This window comes from Argentina silus, assembly GCF_951799395.1.
Source record: "Argentina silus genome assembly, chromosome: 13".
NCBI lineage: Eukaryota > Metazoa > Chordata > Actinopteri > Argentiniformes > Argentinidae > Argentina > Argentina silus.
This window is the reverse complement of record NC_139667.1, coordinates 6,271,940-6,293,521: the sequence shown is the minus strand read 5'-3', so window position 1 is coordinate 6,293,521 and position 21,582 is coordinate 6,271,940. Positions and strand designations below refer to the sequence as shown.

The 21,582-nt window shown below is 41.0% G+C and overlaps 2 protein-coding genes across 2 annotated transcripts; one reads left to right on the top strand and one right to left on the bottom strand.

The window, feature by feature from the left end:
* Positions 1–1,091: 1,091 nt before the first annotated feature.
* On the top strand, positions 1,092–3,646 carry LOC310814194 (osteoclast stimulatory transmembrane protein-like; the record flags this gene model as incomplete). The annotated part of the gene is made up of 3 exons (XM_083683493.1): positions 1,092–1,135; positions 1,541–2,534; positions 3,335–3,646. 3 exons carry the CDS (start codon positions 1,092–1,094, stop codon positions 3,644–3,646), a joined length of 1,350 nt encoding a protein of 449 aa, XP_083539619.1.
* Positions 3,647–6,636: 2,990 nt separating this feature from the next.
* On the bottom strand, positions 6,637–7,839 carry LOC310814193 (G-protein coupled receptor 151; the record flags this gene model as incomplete). The annotated part of the gene is made up of 1 exon (XM_083683492.1): positions 6,637–7,839. One exon carries the CDS (start codon positions 7,837–7,839, stop codon positions 6,637–6,639), a length of 1,203 nt encoding a protein of 400 aa, XP_083539618.1.
* Positions 7,840–21,582: the final 13,743 nt, after the last annotated feature.

Here is a 21,582-nt window from a genome sequence, read left to right as displayed (position 1 = left end):
CAATGAAAAACCTGTACTGTAGGTCTACTCATTTACCACCAGGAGGTGGCACTATTCTCTTGAAGTTGGCCTAAAAAAAGGTGGGGTTCTACTTAGTCTCACTAAATCAAACTCAAGGGATTAGATTCTGGCCTCTGACATCAAGTGTTGCAACCTGCCCCTATATGGCAATAGGGAAGCTACCAGGGCTGTATTTAAGACAATCAGTCCTTTCATCAAGGGTGTTGTCACAGTCAACACATTACTGTTTCGACAAACCCATTGGTTCCACAAATTACAAGTAATAGTCGATAGGCGGCCTATAAAACCTCTCAAAGTCATGGGGTTTATATTGAATAAAAATCCCTGTAAACCTCACTATATACTTTACATTCGTATAACGCTGATCTGAAAACCTGTACTGTAGCCCTACTCATTCACCAACCAGGGGGTGGCACTATTTTCTTGAAGTTGGCCTAAAAAATGTTGGGTACTACTTAGTCTAGCTAAATCAAACTCAAGGGATCCGATTCTGGGTTCTGAGATTAGGCACTACCGTACTCACCACACATCTACTGTCTACTGTCTTTGACTTCACTTCCACTTTAACTCCACACTTTCAACCATTCAACTCATTAACACCCATCATTCAACTCATCTCCTTCTTCAGATCACAGGTCACAGGTCACATATTAGGTCCACTGTATATCCTTGCGCAGGACAGAAGTGGTAAGTGTTGCAGCATGTCCATATCTGGCAATAGGGAAGCACTCAGGGCAGTATTTAAGACAATCGGTTTCTTCATCAAGGGCGTTCTTTCTCACAGTCAACACAGTACTGCTTCGACAAAGTCAGGGTAGGTGAATCTTTCAGTCATTACTGTTACATCTGTAACATCTCACATGTATTGCAATAGGATTGAAATGTTATATTGAGTGCAATATATTCATATTATATTATATATCAATTCAGATTTCTATATCTAGCAAATCTCATATTCACAAAAATAGGTTTAAGTTTTTTTGTACAATGTATGTATTTTTGTTCTTTAAGAACGCATAAAGAATGAAATAAACAGTTATTTTTGTTGTTGTTCTTGAAGCCCAAGTATCATGGAAGCTGTTTCAAACTGGATGCACCAAACCTATGGGGGCTTGTAAGTCCACATTTACTAGCTCATGATAATGTGATCAGACCAGGTTAATCAAAGTAATCAAAGATATTCTTACACCGTCCACATTTTTGTGTAACTTCAATCACACTATTATTCACAACCCTCACAAGGATGTTATCTTTAACCCATGTCCTACACTAGAAGAAATGTATCTTGAACATACTTATCACTATTATAAGTGTATTTATAACTGTATTATAAGTGTATTTATAAGTGTATTATAAGTGTATTTATAACTGTATTATAAGTGTATTTTTTAAAGCAATGTCAAAATAAGACTACGACTCTTATTTCACTCAGGATTGGTGTTTCTCTTGAAGGATAATCAACACAATGACAAATGTTTTGTTTACATTTTATTTTTTTACTCTCTTTATCTTTTCAAAGAAAACTGTCCTCAACCTCGAAGTCCTTATGGGGCGTATACTCAAAACCTTCCCCATTGAAAGTGGCCGAGGTCTTCATTCTCTTCTCCTTTTGCCTTGTCATTGGCACAGCAATGGGAGGGCTTTTGTACATATGGATGGTTTACACTCTCAATTACAAGGCCTTCCCATCCATGGTTGTAGCTAGCACCTGGGGCTCTGTCTTAGTCCTGCTACTATTTTTTGTCCACCCAGTCCGATGCATGCTCACCATCTCAGTCCCATCACTTGGCACCAAGCAGGGCCGCAAGATCCTCATCTCCATTGCTTTGGTGACCGTGGCCACCAGCTGCATCCCCAACATGACTAGGAATGTCAGCCGCACCATCGACATGATCAAATGTTCTTTTAATAGTACAGCAATGACAACCTTGGACTCCACTCTTAAAGTGAGAAATGCCTTGAGAGACATGAAAGATTTTTTGGACACCATACCCGATATTGTGCATACTGAGAAATCCATAGATTTTATGCATGATGTGGACACTGAGAACATGAGAAAAGATATGAGCGATGTCTCAGCAAGACTTAAAGCAGAATTATCCTACATACAAAACACTATGGAGGTCACATCCAATGTAGCCGATAAGGTCATCGGTGGCACATTCATTCTTCTTCTGCTGGGGAGCTCCGTCAGCTACATGATTGGCTACCTAACAGATCTGAACCATGACAACGTCTACCAGACCCGCAGGTTGCTGGAGTTACTGAGGGGGCGTGGTGTAGCAGAGATCCCTCAGTCCTACAGGAAGAAGCTGGTGAAGACCACTGGCTGGAGGATGACCCAGCGGGAGGTGAGGAATGGCCTGTGGGGGGTCACAGTCCTGGTGTTCTATGGGCTCATCTGTGCTATGATCCTGGGGCTCGATCACTTCATCTTCTCTGTCCTGAAGACTCTTTTGAGCTGGGCAAAGGATATTCCGGATGTTAAGACCACCATAAAAGTTGATCTTGATGTAAGTATGTTCAATCAGCACTTCATTCAGAATATTCAAGCAGTGAGGCAATTACAAGCTACCCATCACAACATCTACTATGACAGCCAATTAAACATCTGTATAAATGAATATTCACTCTATACTCACTGAACACTTTATTAGGAGCACTATACTAATACTGGGTAGGGCCTCCCTTTGCTCTCAAAACAGCCTCAATTCTTCGTGGCATTGATTCCACAAGATGTTGGAAACATTCCTTTGAGATTCTGGTCCATGATGATGTGATTGCATCACGCAATTCCTGCATATTTCCTGCAGGTCCGGTGACTGGGAAGGCCACTGAAGAACACTGAACTCATTGTCATGTTCATGAAACCAGTTTGAGACGACTTTTGCTTTGTGACCTGGTGCATTACCATGCTGAAAGTAGCCATTAGAAGATGGGTAAATTGTGGCCATGAAGGGATGCACATGGTCAGCAACAATACTCAGATAGGCTGTGGCAACAGGCCCAAAGTGTGCCAAGAAAACATTCCCCACACCATTACACCACCTCCACCATGAGAAGGTGTACAGGTGTTCCTAATAAAGTGTTCAGTGAGTGCATATTCAGCATTGTCTGAATTTACAGTACATGCCATTTGACACCAATTGTTATGCATTCCCTTTAATAGTTGTAGTTATTTTTCATTAACTGAAGTTTAGTTTTTTGTTGTCTGGGTTGCCTCATTCATAGTAGATGAGGAGGAACATTTCAGCACCATTACCAAATCCTAAACATTGACTGTATGCCATCTCTTTTCTCTCATTGTCTTTAGATTAAAACCATAATCTTTGGGATTACTGGACCTGTGAATACAATGACAAAAGAGTATTCTTACGTCATCCTGCTGTTGCCCTCGATGTGTGCGCATGATCTCTCCCCACCAGACCTTTCTGTCCTCTCCACCACCGTAGCCCTCTTCATCACTGCACTGGTGATGATTCTGGGAGAGGTATTTTCCCGGCGGATGCGGAGGAAGATCTGTTCCTCATTTTACAGAGATCGTGAAGAGGAGAGGGCTCAACACCTGCAGGACAAGATTCTACTGAAGACAGACCCAGAAAATGATCATGACCATCCTAACTAATTAACCCTCCATCTATCTGTTTGTCTGTCTGTCTGTCTGTCTGTCTGTCTGTCTGTCTGTCTGTCTGTCTGTCGATAGATAGATAGATAGATAGATAGATAGATATACTGTATGTATATGTCTGTCTACCCTCTGAACAATTGAATAAGAGGATACAGCAAATCTACTGTAACAATAAATTGTATTAAGCTACTATGTCCACTAAAGGCACCATTATTGTATAAAACGGACAAAGTCTTTGGTAAAATATTCAACCATATTGTTTGTCTTCAACCGATGAGGGGAAAAAAAACTTCTCAAGAGTTTATGGTGAGAGTTCAATAGGAGTTCAGTTACTTTATTCAGCGCTCTGTTGCAGCCACTTGCTGAGAGCACTTTAGCTTTGATCCCAACTGGCAACGTAAGGGAATCACTGAGGATGGTTAGCTAGCTTCGAGTTCAATGCTGCTGTGCTAGCTAGCAGGAGGTATTTTTGTAATTCAATGTTCATAATGGCCGTTCAGATACAGTATATCTGAAATGGGACTTAATGGATTTTTTTTTATCCCCTAAGGCTAAATTTCATTTGAATGCCAACGTGCTCTGTTTATTTAGTCCACTGAAGCAGCATGCATTAGGGAATTGTCCTGCCATTACAGTAGCCTACATTACATAAGGGGTTACATTATATGATTGTCAGGAAGTGTTATCCGCAGTGTCGCCATAGATTAGTCAACATAGTCAAGAACATCATACATCATCATACAACATCATCATTTGAGCTAAAACTCAAATTCAAAACCCAAAGCAATTCACCTGTCTAAGCACATACACTCTGTGGGGTATTTTAATGTGAGGAGGAATGTAGAGTATATGCTTCATATGGTTGACTGATCATTGCTTTGGGCCACTGAGAAATGTATATCCCTCTTAGACAGAGATGAATAATGGTACTGTATCTACAAGGGTCTAGCAATAACTGCAAATGTGGACCACCAGGTAATGTGTACATGAATTTCATTTTCGTCACATACTGCTTCACTTCCCTAAGCAATGAAATAACCTTAGCTAAGAATGCGAGATGAAAGCAAAGGATTGGAAGGGGACTGTGGGAGAGGACAGCTGCAGATTACAAGATTGAGATGATCAAATATGTTTTGCATGACACAACTTTAACTGAAAACAATGTTTGCACCTTTATACTTATCATTATCTGATTGAAATGCATATTCATGTTGATAGAAAATATGATCAAAATCTTGTTCTTATTTGCTGCAAGGTTAGTTTGTTATATGAGGTTGTGATCGATAGAACTCCCACCAGTGTCAGTAGTTTTTAACCTGATTTTGAGGGTCTTAAATGAACTATACAAGGACTTATTTGAAGCCATGGCCTATTGTTCCATGAATACATCATGCTGACGTGTGAAGGATACAAGTGTGTCTCAAAGCTTGAGGCTTTTGACCTTCCTCTATACAAACAGACTTAAATGTCAAATCTCCCAGGGCTTGGGCCTCTCAGGGGGCCGACACGCTGGTGGTAAATGGAAGTAACTGCAAAGAGGGACCCTTTTCAAAAAGCACCTAAAGGTTATCATCAATCCACTTAGAACGAAATGAACCCCAAATCTGTGGTCTCCTCATTGTATCGACTCCTGATAACCTTTTGAATCATTCTCATCACAACAGCTGGAATGGCCAAATTGTATTTCCACTCTATTAGTTATTAGGGAAAACAAAGCTACAACCAAATACGTTATTGGTTGTCTTGGATACAAGGTGTTATTACTTGTGGAACAATTTCAGATGCAGGGCAAACATGGCCATTGACTAGTACAGCTCTTGGCCAAGATAATGTGACTGGGGTGGTCCATTGGTCTAGCACCATGGCCTACAGTGCACACATATGCCCATGTTGGCATGGGTTCGAATCTGGCCCATGCCCTGCTGACATACCCTCTCCTCCTGTCTTTCTTGACTGTCTCTGTCCAATGAAAAGTTATGTGAGTGGGACTACCACACTCCAAAAAATAAACTTATGACAGCAAAGGACAACAATATTAGTCCAGATTTAAGCAGTAAGAACAATATGATGTGCACAAAGTGTTGAAGATGTATGTGATGTTCATTTGCATACGATTATCTCTAAAATGCATAATGTAATAATCACAAATAAGATGCTGGAGTGTCAGGTACAACTGTCAGCAGTTGAGCTCAAATACATTGGCTCAATATCATGCAGTCATTCAGAATACACACAGCTCTCACAACATACAGCTACCATATGTGTATCATATATATGCCTATGGCCCCTGGTCTGAGCATTGAATACTTTATCTTCTGACGACTGATGGACAGATGATTCACTTACTTAAACAAATGTATTTGTTGTAAGTCGCTTTGGATAAAGGCGTCTGCTAAATGCCATAAATGTAAATATAAATATATACAGTATACCCACACCATAATTGTCTATGTTTAAGAACAAAGAGAGGTACTCAGCACATTTGGGAAACAACTTTTAATAATATGCAATATAATGTAATGGAGACATGGCACACATCTAAAACACAAATACCATATGTCCCTTTTAAGCCCCCCTTCATCAAGTTTATTTACATGCTACTTACAAAGGCAATGTGGGTAGGTAGCCTACACGCTGCAACATAGTATTCACAGTCGTCATAGAGTACATGTTCTAGGCTTGAACATTTTTTCCAATTGCAAAAAATAAACGGACTGGATCTTAGGAGCTCCAATTTACCATACGTTTGTTTGCAGATCTAATGTGTATAAGAATTCCACATAATTGCACATACAATATACAATACAATAACTTAATGTACAACAGGCCTATGTACATAGGCAGCCTAAACCGCAGTTATACACTGCACCTGCATTCTTCTATACTGTTAACAGACATGCTATAGGTAGGGACAACAACTTTCAAGATAGAAACAAAGACAAGTCAATTGATTGATGGTTAGAGACACATACCCCAAAGAATATAATTTAAACTGATGACAACTGTTTTTTCTTTCTCCCCTCCCGTTCCCACGGCAATGGATCATGTTCCTCACTGGCAGTCGTATTCCTGCGCTCTTTCCAAAAGTGTTCCAAGTCCGGAAAGGCTTTTTCCGAGACGTCTTTATCAATATCTTGCGTTGTAGACGAGCACGCACAGTTCACTTGAGAATTAATGGCAATGACTCCTACCTCCGCTCCATTTCCCTCTGTTTTGGGATTTCGAGTAATGTTGACATGTTTTGAACCTCTGCAAGTTATGAAAAACCATAGGGTGCTTACACCCTGCCGCATGTCGTCATACATGGTCAGTAAAATGATCGGAGTCAGAGAGCTGCATGCGTACAGGAAGACCTGGGCAAAAATGACAAAACCAACTGGAGGCTTATTATAATTGTGTCCAAGCCTGGTCCAAGTCCATGTGCCCCATTCGGGCAGCAGCATGAGAGCATTTGCACCACTGATACATAACAAAACCAGGTTGACTTTACTCTGTAGCTGAGGATTGGGTGCATGGTTCACCGTTGGCTTGTTGTTGCACAAGGTTTTGGTGTAGTACGCAACAGTGAAAATGATCGGGATCGCGAAGGTTGCTGTTGGGTAGATCTTGTAGAACATGTTCATGAAATCAGCGGAGCAGCCTGGTGTTTCAGAGACGCAGAGATTGATGTCATTGTATGGTTTTGAAGAGGCGAATATCATATGGGGGATCGGAAAGATCAGTGATACTGTCCATATGAATACCAGGGCTCCATAAATTCGCGCCGGACTAAAATAAACACCTTTGGACGTGCTTGACACAAAGTTATGTCTTGTCCTGATCGTGGCCGCAAGAGTTAATGTTTTAGCAACCACCAAGGAGTGCTGAAACCAATCCGCTGTTCTGCAGACAAAGTTCCCTAAAGTCCAGGTCTGTCTGTAATATGTCATCGCGCGTACAGGAGCGCACAGCGTCAGTATCAACAAGTCTGTCGAGCTCAGGCTGGCGAGGAGCGCTTTGACTTCGGACGCCCTCCCGTTTCTAAAGTCGTGCATGAGAATCAGCAATACCAGCAAATTCCCCACTATTCCAGTCACACAAATCCCTATCAAAATGACAGGCAGGACTGTCTTGGTGTCCTCTCCATGAAGGAGTTGAATCCCCCCAACAAAATCAAAAAATGAGACGTTATTTGGTCGATCAAAATCCATATTTTTCCTGTGTGCTTCCCGCAATAATCTTGAAAATCTATGGATCTATGAACTTAATTCGACAATATTTCTTGGGAGCCTAAACTTTGCCCCAGAGACTTCTGACTTCTGACAGAAGGAGCTGTCCCCAACACAGTGGTTCTGAAACACTGCTGATAGGGTCGCGATAGCATCAGCTAGTGGGTGAGCGGAGTCTGGCAGGTACTCTATTTTAAGTGCTGCCATTTAGTGTCGTCAACCACTCACGTCATTTGATCGCTATGGCTTCAGCCTACAGCTAATACAAATGTAGACCTATTCTAAAAGGCAACTTGACTTGCAGATGTGCATTCAAAACCTTAGATAATTTCTTGTTGTGTCTTCATACACATTTTGAAACTTATTGTCATGTTCATGAAACCAGTTTGAGACGACTTTTGCTTTGTGACATGGTGCATTATCATGCTGGAAGTAGCCATTAGAAGACGGGTAAATTGTGGCCATGAAGGGATGCACATGGTCAGCAACAATACTCAAATAGGCTGTGGCATTCAAGCGATGATTGATTGGTATTAACGGGCCCAAAGTGTGGCAAGAAAACATTCCCCACACCATTACACCACCTCCACCATGAGAAGGTGTCCAGGTGTTCCTAATAAAGTGTTCGGTGAGTGTGTATATATATATACACACTCACCGAACACTTTATTTTATATATATTATATATATATATTATATATATATATCCTTCCTGTAGTGTTATATCCTTCCTGTAGCACTCGCTGAAGACATTGTTTCACAGCTTAAAAGGTGTTAAACTAAATTTGGTGATGATTTATGGTTTTTGTGTTAATATAAGAGCAGTTAATATAAGAGCAGTTAAAACAAATTTGACTACAGACACTATAATAAGGGGGGGATGATGAACACATGAGACATATATATACATATATATATATATATATATATATATATATATAACACAAAGGATATATATATATATAACACAAAACATGTTCAGGAGTACAGCCCCTTGATGTTTTATCTGACCTTTATAGATAATTTAGCATGCATGAACGAAAAGCTCAAGTGGCATGGCATGGCATTGCATGCATAGAACAGTCAATATACAAATTATGCTTTATGTAACAGTGTTCTTATCAGGCTTTTCTCCAGTCCAGTTGTAAGTGCAGTGTAAATTCTACATTTGTTTACCTCTATCATTGTGTAACAATATTTGTTACACTGTAGCCTACTTTGAAGCATATACACACTAAGAACCATGCACTGCAAGGTGCTAAATGTTTTTTTCTCATCATGACATTTTGTGCACCTCACACAAGTCATATGAGTCGCATATGAGGTGAGATTGACATGTTTCGATGAGCATCTTTGGCTGAGTATTTTAGCCCTGCGGTGTGTGGTGAGGGTGCCCACTCAAATGCTGTCACCTCCTCTGAGAGGGCCTGTTGCTAGGATACATGGGCCACTACAGAGCTGCCTGGATTGGGGAAATGTGGTGAACTGTAAAACGGGGATCAAATCAGACAAGCTGGGCATGATGGTGAAACGAGGGGGGAGGGGGGGATCATACACATCCTACAGAGTGAATGAATAAATATCACTTGATGCTATATTTTCCATAAGCCTTTACTAGCCAGATGTTTTTGATATAACAACTTTTCAAAGGTGGTAACAGTAGGCCATATCTTTGGCAGAATGGTGTTCCACAAGTGTCCATAAAACTATCAACACATTGCTGATAGAGGGTGTCACATTCAAGCAAGCTGATCAACAATCCTTTTATTGATGATGTTGCCATACAATGTTTCAATGAGTATGTTTGCAGTATTACAATTCCAAAAGCTCTACCCCCTTTTTAGAGAGCTGCGTTGTCCTTTGTTGCATTACCCTTAGATTCATTAGATATTCATAGGTATAGGTAGATTTACTGTCTATGGTCAATAAAAAAAAATATTTTAAAAAATACAGACTGTGAGCCTTTCCATACCTCAGAATGAACAGTCACACCCCGGAGAATTCTATTGCGTACAGGGGACCTAAGGCCAATGTATTGTGCTTACTTCCATGCTAGCTAGCTGTCTGGAGGGTGCCTCTTTGTATGGCACTCTGGTCAGCTCACTGACGCTCCCTTTCCCCGAGGCTCTGGTGGAGAGAGAGAGAGAGAACAATAACAAAACCCCACTGCTCTGCAAGGGACTAAATGACCGTGGGTAATGCCCTCCTCGGAGAGCTTCCAACCCTTGAGTAAACTTGACATGGAAAATAAAGTGGTTTTTATACCACAGGGATACATTCTTTAAAGCACACTATGCCATCCTAAATTCCTGTCTAGAAATCTTTGATGCAGAAATACTCTTACAGTTGAAGAGCGGAATGAATGTCTGATGGAGTGGATCAACAACCAGAATGAAAGGTAAAGATCTGTATATGTATCGTCTCGATTGGCGTTTGGTTTAGAAGAAGAGCACTGATTAGTCATCATTTGTTGATATGAAAAAACTAATTTGCATGCAAAGTGACTCCTGTCAAATCCCCCTACAAGTAAACACACTCTCTCGCTGGGAAAAGACAGTTCCACCCATCAAATTGCTTTCAATAGACAGAGTGACAGTTACCAAGACACCCATACTGGGAGACCACTTAACCTGCAAACAGGCTATGACAGCGTCCATCCTCATTATAAGCAATTTTCTTCAAGTGAGTCAGATGATATGATATGCTACCTTGATCTAGATTTGTTGCAAACAGTGTCAGAGAGCATGGATCACACAGTATTGATTAAAACACTGTATATCTGTGTGCATTTCTACAAACATGAGCAGGCCAATGACTGTTTTGTTGTCAAATCCAAGGCAAAGGCACATAAAATCAAACCTTCCTCTCGCAAAATGACAGATTATCCATGTCAGCCCTTTCTGTTTACTTACTTCTTCTTCTTCTTGTGCGTGCGTGCGTGCGTGCGTGCATGCGTGCGTGTGTGTGTTTGTGTGTGTATATATGTGTGTGTATATGTGTGTGTGTGTTTGTGTGTGTGTATATGTGTGTGTGTATGTCCGTTTCACGGATCACCTCTCAAGCATGACAGCATGAGTCATCCTCACCAAAACACATTGAGCACAATAATTAGACTTCCCTTCCTTCCTGTCTTCTTCTTCAGACACAGTGGGTCAATTGCATGTGTATATTGATAACATTCACTTACAACAATTATCAATAATATCAAATAAAGTGTGTACATGATTGTAAGACGTCTCGTCTCGTTCACCCTAAGTCGAGGTAGATGGTGCCTGTCTTGCACTTGTTTGGGACAGAGCACGTCTTGGATGAAGGCAATCTGTTAATCTGTCCATAACTATCTGTTATCTGTCAATAGTTTCACAGCTCATGATAAGTCATTCATGATATGATTCCTAGCAGCTTTATGCAGTAACAGCCACAGTTGTCAGCGAAGGCCCTGCTGGTCCTCGTGGCAAAAGAGGATGGAACGGAGTCTAATTGTGAATCCGAGAAAAGCAAGGACAGTTCATCTACATTCTGCTGTGCATCAGGACTGTGTAGATAGATAGACAGAAATACCCAAAAGCGGACCTACCTTTTCTCAGAAAAGCAAGTATGACTCATTCCAAAAATAAAGAACATCAGTGCATGAGAGTAGATGCATGTAGGGTTCACTTCATGACAAGCACATGATATCATTACACCACAGGAACCTTGTAGTTGTCCACATAGACAAACCGCAGGGGAGACTTTAAAGAGCTTTAAAACAAACTACAGGGGAGACTTTAAAGAGCTTTAAAAAAAAAAAAAAAAAAACTTTTTAAGATGGGATTGAAGAGTTTGGTTGAGAAGGAGTGTGGTAATAGGGCTTCTGTAGAGAAAGACCCATGTAGATGTAGATAATTTAAATGCTTAGAAATAAAAAAAAAAATCAGATCATAGATACAAAAAAGCCACTTAAGTTTATATTATTTCACAATACATGTCTCACTGTTTGGAATAATGTGACTGATCATATAGAGTGCTCTTAGAGTGCTCTTTGTATTAAAGTTGCCTTGCCTGGCCTTGCCTTGCATCTCAGCTTCCTAACGAAAACGTGCAAAACAATATTTAATAGAAGACTGCCCCCATGTGGCAGCAAGACGGAAGAGCCTCCTTCCCTGGACGTAAACATCCCTATTAATCCACATTTCTCCAGTGACTCTGCTCAGACCTTGACCTTCCCCCCTCATCCAACTGCTCTGCAAGACGAAAATGACAGTGGCCAAACTCACACTGCAACATAAAAAATATTTTGAGTAATCATAGTTTGAATCGTTCATCTAGGCCATTGTGCCATTGTGGGAGAGAATAATGCGGGATTATGACATTATTGTTTTTGAATGTAGGCCAAATGGGTAATCAGATCGATACATTGGATTTTAAATCAAACCATGTAAAGGAAAATACGAACAAATGTGAGTCAATTAGCAGTAGAGGGCAGCAGAGTATGCCATTTGTAAAACTATCCACAGATGCAAAGCAGGCATCCTGCCAGATGCCTAGGTAGCTTCCTCAATGGTGAATTGTGCACATGCATAGACGTTTAGTGTTGGCCTATACATTAAATAGGCTTAATCTGTGTCCAGGAAACGGTCCATGACGGATTGTGTGCATTGTCCCTATCCTTATCCATGACACATACGGCCAAAATCTCGGCTCTGAATATAGGGTCCAATCAAATGACAAATGTAATAATAATAATCGTAATCAAAATAATCGTTAAACCAATAATTTCTTAAATCCTTGGAAAAAATACATAATCTGTTGTTCAGAATCGTAGTTGTAAAACAAAAAGTAGAACAATTATGTTGTAGGCTATTCTGGTGGTAACTACAGACCCCCCCCCACACACACACACACACACACACACACACACAGATTAAAGTTTGGTCTTCGATGCACAGAAAAAGAGAGCAGTTTTTATTTAATCTAGATGACTTGTATGTTCTTGCCTTTATGCATACAAGGCCAAATAATCTTGTACCCCTATCAGCCCCTGTGCATAATGAAAAGGTCTTATCATGATGTTGGCCCGCGGGTGACGTCGACTTCCTCTATTTCTCCCAACGACTCCGCTCTGAATAAAGTGAATGCCACTTAAACCATGTGACCAACCGAAATCACCCTGGACACTAGGTGCCACCGCTTCGGAAATGGGAACAATAACTCAGAGAGAATAAAATGAAGAGTTCAATTGGGAAGCGATTAAAATGAATAGAAGCCAGGCTAGATAAGACGCATACTATTTCCTCATCTATTTAACATTCATTGAATTGAATAATCCGCCCTTATTATCGTAAATAGTCTGCATATTTACCCTGAATATGCTAATTTATGTTTGCTGCAAGCGCTTCATGACTTAATAATTTTTTCATCAATATATGCATCTTTCCCCACCTCCTATAGCTATTTGAAGAGAGGGAGTGAAGAGAGATATTTGTCTTATATTGCTCATTGTTTCTGTAACTTTCCCATTCATTTTTTTGCACTTTGCCCGGGGCCAACCCAGTTACATTTCAATCAAAAGATTCATTGTAAAGTCATTATCCCAAACTAGGCACTGATAATTGGCTGTCACTTTGCATAGTGGCGGCACTCTGGCTCTGGGGCAAATGACTGTGGTGTTATCTGCCACTTTTAAGGGAAAATAATGGACAATTTATCATGAATCTTCTCTGGGAAATAATAACAAGTTAAATGTCATTCCCCGTGTTGTGCCTTACAAATCAACTTTGTTGCTTTGGGCTTCAACCATACACTGACTGACCTATCCTCTTCACGGCATGGAATAGCAGTTTAAATCATGCACAAATACATAGGCTAGGCATATTGCAATGTGTTTAATAGTCATATAGGCCTACACATAGCCTACACGATTTGTAAATATGCAAATATTGTAAAGCACCGAGTGTCAAATATGCTACATTGTATAGCCTACTTTTATGAAATGGAATCAATTCTTTTAGGTCTACCCTGGTCTGATATTTTACAATGGATTTAACCGAGGAGAGTGCATGGGATATCTTTCATTTCGTTTGCTAGACTCTATAGTCTCCTCCAGCTATTTTATAATTTGTTTTACATTGAATGCGACAGTAAAGGTTTGTGATATAGCATTTAATTTTCAAATTCTTTTACAACCGGATTTCTCCCGAGCCTATGGGGCGGTTTCCCGGAGACAGATTAAGCCTGGACTGAATCACATTTTCAATAGCAAATCTCCATTGAAGATGCTTTTTAGTCTAGGATTAGGCTTAATCTGTGTCCAGGAAACCGGCACCAAGAGTAGGCTATAGGTTCTCAAGTTTTGTCTTCACAGGGAAATGAAAATCAACATTTTTGTGATAATGCATGCCAAATGGTAGTCTACTCTCCAAAATATGCAACACTTTGCCATCAGACGTTTGTCATGGTGCAAAACAAATTGATCTTACACAAACAAAATATTTATTTTGTATACTAGATCTATTTGGACTTATATGTATTATCAATGATTTGGACCCTATGTCAATTGAATTTTAGTGACGTTGTGTATTGGGCAGACCGGTGGGTCCATGTGCAAATTGCGAGCGAGCCCTTGACAAATCTCAAATGATAAAGATGCCCTCTGTTAGTCCATTATCACATTATACAATACTTCAGAGTTAATCGTTCAATCTAAAGCTATGGGATAGGCCTAACTAAGACGTAATAATATCTAGCGACCCTCGTGAGGTTGCACAGCCAAAGAGAGTCAATAAAAGATGAATGGGGAATTAATGTAGAGAGTGAAAGGGGGCATTACTTTAGACTCAAAAGAAGACGACATCCATTCCCATTCGTTTATCGGATTAGGCCTACGATCACTCCGAAGGACAAGGGAGAATTGGCATTCAAAGACAACTGCGCCCACGACGACCTGTTTGAACAGGGATCAATCAGCAATCAGCCTAGGGACGGGGAAACACGAAGGATACAGAGATTAACAAAGCCTACGAGTTTTGTTGACAAATAACCTCTAAAATCCCATCAATGAATGCACGCTGCCTTGCGCCTTTGGCTTTGACACTGGCCGACGCAGTGACAGTGGCCAGTGCTGAAATCCCCCCTTTCAGATAAATGGTTACATTACATTTCACATAACAACACCCGATTAGTGTTATTATGAGTGGTCGATCATTGAGCCGTTGCTTTCAACGATTTAGGAAGGTCTGTGATGTTTTTGTCTCAATGATAATAGGACGATTAATCTGAACTGCAGGCCAATTTTATTTTGTATTTTTTTGTGTCTGGATAAAATGGCCAACGCTGATTTACCTCCCAAAACTAGATACAAAATGTGGGAACAGAATCTCACAGATAATCATATAATCATTGTCAGTTTCTAACCCTGTGCAATTTGTATGGCTTTCTGAACCATGAGTTAACCCCCCCCCTCCCCCATGAATGAGAAAATTAACATGAGTTCGTTGTAAACTGGGTTTTACATATTTATTTATACATATATTTATTTATTTATTTCCTAATCTAATTAAACCTGCCCCTGGGTACAATGTGGACACTGAAAATTCAATCATTCGGCTCGAGCTGTAGCCTTTCTTCTCGGCTCGTGCAAAGCAACCACTGATATAACGAGGAGTGTTAATATGCCATTAGAATGACAGTAAACGCATTTCTGTGGAAATTCTCAAAAGGGGAAGCCACACAGATTACTCAAAGACCGAGAAATTGACTTAGCTAGTCTAACTGTTCTCCAAGAACTTGTTTCGGATCCAATTTGTGATTTGTGATATGTGGTTTCTGTGTCAAACAGACACTTAAATGTAGAATATTTGAGCTGACACTCCTCATATGATATTTGAGATATGGCCATATTGTTTAAAACATACAGTAGTACACCTAGTGGAGGACTCCAGGAAACGACATGGGGCTGACATGTTTGCAGCTGTCATAGGGTTCCTGTCTTGGGGTGATAATGGAAACAGTCATGTTTGGGAAACAGTCTAGAATTGAAGTAGGTAATCACATGCTGTAGCAATGAGCACTGATTGTCGGAGAAAGTTAAAGTGAAGACATTCATACCCTCACTCTCCTTCACGTTTACCAAAACTAAAATGTATAATTTATCTTAGGACTTTTTTTTATCCCATTTTATTGCACACATTCACCAATACTAGATGTAGTCCTCTATCCAAGGAGAATTCCCCTGCCCTGGTGAAGTTGAAAGGATATACCACAGAAAAAACTAAAGAAAACCACTATTGACCATCATTTTGCTCCTCAATGTATCCTAATGTAACTGTGCTAAACAATGTTCTCCATTGCCTGTGAATATAGGCTCATGTTTTAATTTTAACCAGTTAATGACATATTTTTAATTGGTTTCATAATTAGTTAATTATGAGAAAACGCAAATGCCAGTGCTGCTAGCTGTACATTCTATGAATATCTCATTGACAGTGATGACATATAATTTCACAACCATATCACAGAGAATTAAGAGCAACATCTGCATACAAGGAGGGCTTACTTAATGAATCCTTAAGTTATTGTTGAATACTTATTGAAATTACTTTGTATTCGTATTCAATAATTTTGCTGTGGAAAGGCCAATTAGATACAGTATATCCATCATTTTGTGTTTTATATTTCATATACTTTTTAAAGCACAATGTGACACTATCTAGCTGAAAAGGTTTCAGCAATGAAAGGGTGACAAAATGGTCCAAATGCCATGAGGATTAGTGCTCTGTTGTCTTCTTTTACGTAATGAATCAACAAGGACTTCTGTTACATTGTGTAGCTCAGCCTCATGACCACAACAATGGTGATTGTTAGTGTGTCCATTTGGAGGTCAATCGGCACGGTCAAGGGGTGGATGGCCTCACTGCCAAGCTGTCTGTGAGAGCAGGTTGTTGGGTAGCAGCCCTCAGGGAAGGGGCATAGTGGAGGATGGTTATGGGGGCCCTCAGAGCAAATTGTCTCTGGTAATCCTGACCTTCCCATTCACAGCGCCCATGAGAGGAGTTGACCGTGGTGGTTAAGAACCGTGGTCGCCTGCCAGGCACGTCTGGACCCTGTCCCTAAGTTGAGTAAACAGGATCAAGGCAGGCCTTCAAACGCGGCCACGGACACAGACGTGCTGCTGAGGCCAGGGGGGGAGGTTGCAGGGTGGCAGCGCCGGACCATGCAGGATGATTGAATGTCCCGCTGTTCATTCCTCTGGGACTGACTGAGGCTGGGATGGTTATGAAGGCCAGGTGACCTGGAGACACTCTCTCATGTTCATGTGCGAGTTGCTCGCCCCTCTGCATGGACACCTGACCCCTGACCCGGTAATCTCTGACCCCACACACTCAGGCGTCAGTCTGGTGTTCTAAAAGACATGGATCAGAGACAAACTACTCATCATCCTCACAAGCTACCCAACATAAAATAACAACAGCTGGAAAGGTACAGTTAGCTGAGATATGCTCATGGTTTTACAAATAAGCATCAAATGTATGGGAACCTCGGAGCAACCTGTGTTTATTTGGTTTAGGAAGCTCATGAATGTTCATGTTCAAGACATTTTCATCACTAATTGACAATTTTCGTTCGATTCTTTGGCACGGTTGTTTTTTCTTAAAATATCAAAAACAGCATTGCTATCTGGATCTGATATTGTCTTAGAATTGGCATTTTAGCCACACACACACACACACACACACACACACACACACACACACACACACACACACACACACACACACACACAGGGCAGAAGCACAGTACTGTTCTGTCCCATCTGCAGGAGGTCAATCAAAGCAGCTTTACAATCCTGACTTTATAAAAACACTCAGAGCTGAATCTCCTTGGGAATTAACCCTACCCTGGCAACCCAAACACAGAATTACAGGGGGCTTACATGATTTCCACCTTCCCTGGGGACATCAAACAGCCAGGAAGGCCAATTGACAGGGTCAGTTAAGTAGACTCACCATATACCTCGTCCCTCCTCATCCCCTCTCCTCCACCTCTCTATGGTTCCACTGTGTTAGTTCAATCTCATAAAGACATGGGATCCGTTCACACTCCTCCTTAACACCCTCTTTGTCCCTCTATTTCAGCCTTAAAATCTAACTAGGCATCTCTCCCTCTCTATACTTTACCTTTCCTTAAAATGTCCTCTGACACTCCTTCCTCCTCTATCATTTCTCACAGTGAAATCAAAGAGGCTCAGTCAAATAAAATTAATCACCTCAGCGAACATCTTAGGGTTGTCACAAGGGAGCGAGCTCAGGTCAGAGGCAAGTCTGGCTCTGTGTGTGTGAGCCACTCTGTTGACAATGCTCCTGGGGACGAGACAATAGCGCATATGTCTGAGCAGGTCGCCGAGGTGACTTGAATGTCTTCATTCGGAGGGCTCCCGCTGGGGCCAGATTAGTCTCTTCAGGGGGGGCAGCCAGTGATGTGACGCCTCGAAAGGAAGTATCAGAGGAGGACAAACACTGACTCAGGACACGCGGTTGTGTCACCTCCTATCCGCTAATTATTCAAGGGACAGCTGGAGAATGTTCTTAAATTGAGAGACAAATAAATTAATATATAATGAAGACAGTAGTGTGTGTGTGTGTGTGTGTGTGTGTGTGTGTAAATTATATGTTGGCAATATTCATTGAATCAAGGTAGTCTATGACATTTTATTCAGTAGACCTTAAGTAAAATAGCCTGCCTGTTTATAAATGTAGGATCGGCTGGTAATAGGACTAGCTGCATTGACTTTTGGCCAACAGATGGCGTTAAATACAAATTTGTGTCACACTTTGCTAAAGGACTTCCAAATCAATCCTGGAAACAAACTTCAATACAGTCTGTGTCATGCACTAACTCAAGAGCAGCATGGTCTCGAGCGCATGTAGCCAAGGTAACACTTTATTGAATGTGTTGTTGGCATCAGACAAATAAACATTCAAACTGAGTAGGATCGATAAATAAACAGATAGAAGACGTGTATGTGCATGTATGTTGTAGTTACTACAATACAAAACGACCTTTTTACCCGGTGATTGACATCTCTGTTGGTCAAACCGCCGCACGTTCCCACATGGCCTTCAACCACAGTTTAGCGGATAATTAAAATATAAATCGAACCAAGACTGCTAAGTCCTTGGTTAAACGGCACAAAGGAGCCCACATCCCCAAGCTCGTAAACTAACACCGAATTAAGCCTCCCAAGAAAAACATGCCGTTTTCTGCCAGCTGCTTGGGACAAGTGTTCGCTGTGTCGACGGGTCTCGGTCAGAGGGGCGAGGCGCAGAGCTGATAGGGACTCGGCTGCTCCGTGGGCTATGCCGCTCGGCGCTGAATTAATCTACCGCCCTGTTTAGATAGGATAACAGTCGTCTCCCGTCAGACAATGACACATGGCTGCTCCGTATTTAACAGATCGGCCAGGAATTTCAATAACACACCAAGCCTTTCCCCAGTGCTAGTAGGCATATTATATGTTTCTGTTGTCGGTTTATGTCGTCATTATTAACCGGGCTTATGTGCTGCATTACTTAGGCTATATGGATTTTCAATTACCTTTGATTAAGTTCATCAGCATGCAAATTATTGATATGTCATCCTTGCATCAATGGGGGAAATGGAAAGTGGAGTTGAGTTCAACATTATGGAATTAGACTATACTATTTCCCATTCAAATGAGATTGATTCACACAGCAGATGGTGTGGAACATGGACCCATCTGAAAAATTAGACCATGACATCTGGGAACATCTGGCATAGCCTACTTTGATTTTGGCGTTTTGAACCAACACTTTAATGACTGTAGTAGGCTGTCTATGTAACCGATGGGTTATCTGCAGGCCACACCGATTTGGAGAGGAATATCATGTCGTCTTTGACTCCTGTATTTCCCAATTGACCTTCTGCCCACTGTCTGGCCATGATACCTTCTCTTTCTCCAGATAAAAACTCGTTAGAAGTCTTGGGCCCCAAAGGTCATCCCCAGTTGACACCTGATCTCATCCACACAGCCTAAATATTTGGACTCATGTAAACCCCAGGAACACCAGCATCACTGGTCACACATTGACCTCCCATCAGGGGGTGCATCCTCCCACAGCAGGCATCTTCCCATATTAACCTGAATAAGTAAAACAAACAATTGACATAATATCTCATCAAAGGCCACCAATAATGATCTTACTATGTGGCATCTCCTCTGTGATATTGAAATACACCCAACCCACGTGTTCCAGCAAGAACCTAGTCAGATGTCAGCTACCACTCTGTGGGGGTTGCAGGGTGGAGGTGTGAGTGACGGGGAGGCATCAGTCACAGCTGCAACATGCCGTGTGAATCAAGAGTTGACAGAGGTGTCACGTACAAGGACGGGAGCCAGGCATTTCATTATGTTCAGCAGGGTTGAGAATGTGAGCCCTGATTAGGTATCTAATTACCCAGTTTAGACCCTAAGTAGGCCATTTGCACTCTGGTGTTTGAACTGGATCCACCTCAGCCCGGGTCTGTCTATTTCTTTTGGCCTCGGAATAGGTGCCTTACAAGGCAGCTGCCCCCTTCTTGTCTCCTGGAGTGTTGGAGTGTGTGTGTGTGTGTGTGTGTGTGTGTGTGTGTGTGTGTGTGTAAGGCCTCAGTCATAATGCTCTCTCTTACATGGAAGATTATATGTGGTTATGTAACAGCTGTTGGTGTTAGCCTTAGCCCCTGATATGAATCTTTGGGGCTGATGAGGCGATGATTGACAGCTCTGCTCCAAGAATAGATGAGGCATCTCACTTTGATGAAGCTCTAAGCTGAAGCTCTCTTTAGGGAGCTGGCGAGAGGAATCTCTCTGTTCTCCTTTTGATTGGCTGAGCTAATAACTTAATTAACTTGATTATTAAGATTTGTTTTTCTAAATTATTGCTTAAGTTATCAGCTCCTTATTTAGTGTTGCATAGATGTCTTTGGTGCTCTAGAATAGGTTTCATCTAATTCTAGATACTAAGGGAAAACTAGAAATGTCAAACATACTTACAAACTCATATACATTCATATTACAATGGGTTTGAAAATGGTTGGTCACTCAGTTACCACCACCATAGCCTTTGTTGGGATTAAAAATGCATTGTTTTATTGTTCTGTGTTGTAAATTTGTTATTGCTATTTTGTTAATATTTTGCTATTTTGTAAATTCTTTGTTAATATTTGCTCATGTTTTTTATGTCCCATGCACCAACTTCACCAAGTCAATTTCCTGTATTTGCAAATATACTTGGCCCAATAAAAATAATTCTGATTGTGATTGTGATTCTGATTCAATCATGACTGAAACTGCAGTTTCCCTTCATGTCCAGCAGATGTAGATACAGGCCTCAACCAGTCCGTCAAGCCTCTTTGAAAACATTGCTTTCCCAACACATCACAAACATGACTATTCATCTCCACTGGGTTGCAATCTACGAAGAAGACCCAGAACAATACATCATAATGATGAAAGGTAGGACAAAAACAGGAGAGACTTATGAAGGTGTGTGTGAATGCCTGCACCTGATATTGTTATGGACCAAGTAATCTTCAACCACATTAAACACCACTTCAAGAAATTGACATCATATATCAAATATAGTTCATCTAACATATGCCATTTAGCTGACGCTTTTATCCAAAGTGACTTACATTGCAGTGAGTGCATACATTTCAGTATATATGGTCCCAGCAGGAATCAAACCC